The 4,312-nt window shown below is 48.1% G+C and overlaps 1 protein-coding gene across 1 annotated transcript; it reads right to left on the bottom strand.

The window, feature by feature from the left end:
- Window positions 1–244: 244 nt before the first annotated feature.
- LOC123107244 (uncharacterized) lies at window positions 245–1,158 on the bottom strand. Its single transcript, XM_044529239.1, has 2 exons — window positions 848–1,158; window positions 245–629 (listed from the first exon to the last, which is right to left on the bottom strand). Exons 1-2 carry the CDS (start codon window positions 1,125–1,127, stop codon window positions 400–402), a joined length of 510 nt encoding a protein of 169 aa, XP_044385174.1. The 5' UTR covers window positions 1,128–1,158; the 3' UTR covers window positions 245–399.
- Window positions 1,159–4,312: the final 3,154 nt, after the last annotated feature.

The raw sequence follows: 4,312 nt of genomic DNA, 5'->3' as shown, positions 1-4,312 counted from the left end.
ATCACAGTGTGCGCATTCTGTTTGATATGATGACATGGATCGTGTTAGATGTATTTTATGGTTTTATGCACCTACGACCATGTTCGTGAAGCCATGAAGACTTCATTGTATGCAAAAAAAATCTTTCTGGAAAAGAAGGCTAAACCCTGGCCTCTGCATCAATTGATGCATACAAGCATCTTTATTAACTATTTCACAAATATTTGACTAGAAAATACCTCAAGACTTTATTGTCTGCAAATGGTCAACCTCTGGTTCATATTCACTTATTCAGTAAGCTTCACTTATCATTTTTAGTTTCAACAATACGTAGAAGCAACTTTACACAGTTAATTTGGAACACAGAAATTCCTCCCGAATTACAGTCTCTGGCTTATCAGAACATATGGCGAATCGTGGCTAGAAGAGAGTGAAGCCATCGTCGTAGGAGACATGGTGCCCACGGCGGCACGGCGGCACTTCCTCGTCCTGCTCCTGGCAGTAGCTCCACCTCCCCTTCCAGTTGGCACGGCCGGTGTTGGGGCGGTCGCCACGGTCGTTCCACCGGTAGACGATGACCCCGCTCTTGTCGCTCCACTCGCCGTCGATCCCTTGGTGCGGCGGCGACAGCGAAAACAGCCCCTTCTCACCTGCAACACAAACACGCATATGTCCACTCTCAAACGGGCCTCGGGAAGCTCCTCCGGCCTATAGTTTTGCATAGGCTGCTTCAGTCGTATGCATGGGCAAGGACGTTCGTGGTACACAGCACGCACAGAGTCGCAAGCCCAACCGCAAACTGAAGATATTTTGCAACTAGTGTACTGTAGTGTGATGCAGCAGTCAGTGGTGCTGATACGATACCTACCGGTGATGTGGCCATGGAAGGCGCAGGCAGCAGCGGAGTTCTCCTCGTCCAGGTACAGGATGCCGCACCTCAGGCATCGTTTCCTCTGCTCCTTCCTAGCCTTTGCTTCCTCCTCTGTCGTCGCTCCTGCTGCGGGAGCATCGCCTCCGGTGGTCGCGCAGATCCGCCCGCAGTGCCGCCACGGGGCAGCGGCAGCGGCAGCGTTGCGGCGCGAAGGACCGAGCGGTGGCAGGGACAGCTTGGGCGTCGAGAGGGTCGGGGTGGGAAAGGTACTCGCCATGGCCTCACGCCTGAGACTGAGAGGATGTGCAGTTTGTCACTTGCAACGTGAAAAGTATATTAGGACCAATGTTGGCGATATCGCTTATCGGGGACTTATCGATCGACCCATGATAAGGGGTAAATCGGCCAGTTTATCGGCATATCGGCCGATTTATCGCCATATCGGTTGATTTATCGGTCGATTTATCTTATCGGCTAGACAATGATAAGCGATACATCGGCTGATTTATCGGAATATTGGAAGATATCTTGAACAGTGATTAGGACGTGCCCTGGGGCCTGGGCTAATGGGCATTCTAGCGTGTAAGGGTACCTTCAACACCTACCCGTAAATTCTCTCTACATCCATCTACGGACTCATATGCGGGAGACGTCATTCAACCGCAGCCACATGCATTTTATTTTTGACTACAACTTGAACCAATCGAATGAAATTCAAAACAGATGGATTTCATATAAACACATCCAGATTTCATATAAACACGACGGATTTCATTACATTTACATCAAAGTAGTGCTAGTCCGGCTCTGATGGTATAATTAATACATACTCTAAATGGTCGCCGGTGCCCATCCCCCATGTCCGACCATGAGCCCCGAGAAGTGAAACTGAAGTGAAGCTGAAAGTGACGTTGTCCGCCTCAACATCGCCGCCAAGCGACTAATCGGCCGACGATGTTGAGTCCACCAAGATTGGAGTCGACGGGAGGGGAGGAGCGGTGGCCTTCCTGGGACACGAGTGGCGGCATCTTATCGTGCACTATTCTTCCTCGCTGTCGGCGGCGCTCGCGGACGTGCCGGCTTCGTGGTCGTCGTGGCGGGGCGCGGACTCGGTGATGTCCTCCTCCTCCTCGGTCTCGCCGAATCACCTTGTAGGTGGCTGCCACCTCCGCCACCCGCTGACGGTACCGCCAGCAGGCAAGGCGAATCTCGCGGCGGAGCAGTAGGACTCGAGCAACGCCTCCTACTCCGCCAGGTCCGCGTCCAGTGTGACAGTCCTGCCGGCGACGAGCTGCTGCTCCGCCTGCACGTGCTCCTGTAGGAGGTGGTTGTTGTAGGCGGTGTTGGCCTACACCTCCCGGAACTTCTCCTCCTGCTCCTCCTGCACCATGTCCATGTAATGGGCACGGGCCTCGCCGATGGTCATGGTGCAATGCACCGGCAAGGGTGGCGCGGAGGAGAAGGATGACGCCGGTTCGACGCCGCAGCGTCCTCCATTGGGACGTCGTCGTCCTCTGGCTGCCTGCCGGCCAGCCACCCGACAACAATGGCGGCCATCTCCTTCTTCTGGTCCGAGGTTAGCCCGTCCCAGAGAGTTTTGGCGGGGGAAGGATCCATGGTGGGAGTGGTGCGAAGAGGGATCAGAGGTGGATGACTGCGGCTATAGCGAGGGCAGCGGTTTATATAGCAATGATGGGCAACAGAGGAACGGACGGGTGGCGTCGGAGAAGACGCCTCGGCAACCGCGTTCCATCAATGTGGACGGCATACGGATGGAGGGCCGGCCGTCATGTCGTTTGAAAGTGCGGCAGTCGCCTGCACAGGGAAGCATCGTGGGTGGCGCTCTCTCGGCCGGCGCGCCACTTCAACGATGACGCCAGTGAGCGGCCATGTCCGCTCTGGCCGGGTATGAATGCGGGCGCTGACGCTCTGAAGCAGTGTTAACCGAAAACACGCGGAAGGGGGTGGGGTTTTTGGTTGGTCAGGACGGTCAGAAGAGTGCTTGAAAGCGGTCCGGATTCCCGCAAAGCCCCTCACATTTGTCTCTCAAAAATGACGAAGCACGTCGTATGCTTCCACGGAAGCACAAGCTATGCTTCTAAAAAAAGTGAAAAAGCACAAAATATGCATGGGTTTTGGTTTTTCTCGGTTGCTTTTTTATTTTTAAAAAACAAAGCTGTAACGGTTTTTGTTATTTTTGTATTTTTATTTTTCCATAGAAAAAAGTTTTTCAAAACCTATTAATATGTGATCTAATTTATAAAATATGACATGACGAATCAAAAGGTGTTTGTGATTTAGACAAACGGTTCGAGAGATTAAACATTTAAAAAATGAATTTTTGATAATAAAGGAAAAAAATTAGGTTGTGACAAGGGACTCACAAACATGTGTGCATTTGTCAGCATCAGGGAAGATGAAAAGTTGTACGTATTTGCAATGGGTAACCTTTAATTAGTGATCTCACTAGTTGATGTGCAATACCTATTACGCGTGTGCGTAGTATGTCGGAATTTCCGATTTGACGCACGTTGCCGTAACGTGTCGCTTAAAGGCACAACTTTTAGTTGTATGCAAAGCTTTCTCATTCCAGTTTAAGGAACCTTCTAAATTCTAATAGGTTTTATTCTAGTTTTACCGATTTTCGGAGCCTTCTAGAAGGTCCCTGAATCTGTTCTTTTTAATGTTTCTTCTTTTACTTTTTTCCATTTCATTTCCTTTTATTTTTTCATAAATTCATTATTTTCAAAAAGGTCAAATCTTCAAAAAAATGTTCAGGAATTTAAATTTTGTACGACCTTTTTGTAAAATTTTCAGAATTTCGAAAAATTGTTCACTTTTTAAAAAAATATTAAAATCGTCAAGATTTGTTCAAAATTTCAAAAAATATTTGGAATTTCAAAGTTGTTCAAAATTTTAACAAACTGATCACAAATTTCAATAATTATTCGCTTTTTCATAAATGGTCAGAATTTCAAAAATTGTATTCTTCAAAAAGAAAACAATGTTCAAGAAATGTTTGATCAACCTCTATTGTTAGTTCATAAAGACTCGCACTGCCCAATAATCATGAATGCCGGTCTACAATGAGATGTCGTGAGTTCGATGGAATGTGGGTGCACTGCCTTTTTAGGATTTCTACGCAATACTATTCACACTACAATGGATTCGCTTGGGTGACTGCTAATGGGTCGGCCCAGTTGGGATTTACTTTGCAGCCCACCGCTGTTTGACGCAGTGAACGTCCAATAGGTGCTCCCTTGTAGATAGCTCGATATATGGTTGGATGGTTAGAAGGACAGTGGTATCCTCACCTCATTAGGGTTCAAATCCTGGTGCTTGCATTTATTTTGAATTTATTTTAGGATTTCTGGGAATACATGTTTAGTGGGAGGAAACGCTTCCATTGACTACGAGACGCCTACGGTGACTTCGTAAAATCTCAAGATGACATGCCGGCTT

The sequence above is a fragment of the Triticum aestivum genome, chromosome 5A (assembly GCF_018294505.1).
Source record: "Triticum aestivum cultivar Chinese Spring chromosome 5A, IWGSC CS RefSeq v2.1, whole genome shotgun sequence".
Classification (NCBI taxonomy): Eukaryota; Viridiplantae; Streptophyta; class Magnoliopsida; order Poales; family Poaceae; genus Triticum; species Triticum aestivum.
This window is presented reverse-complemented; position numbering and strand designations above follow the sequence as displayed.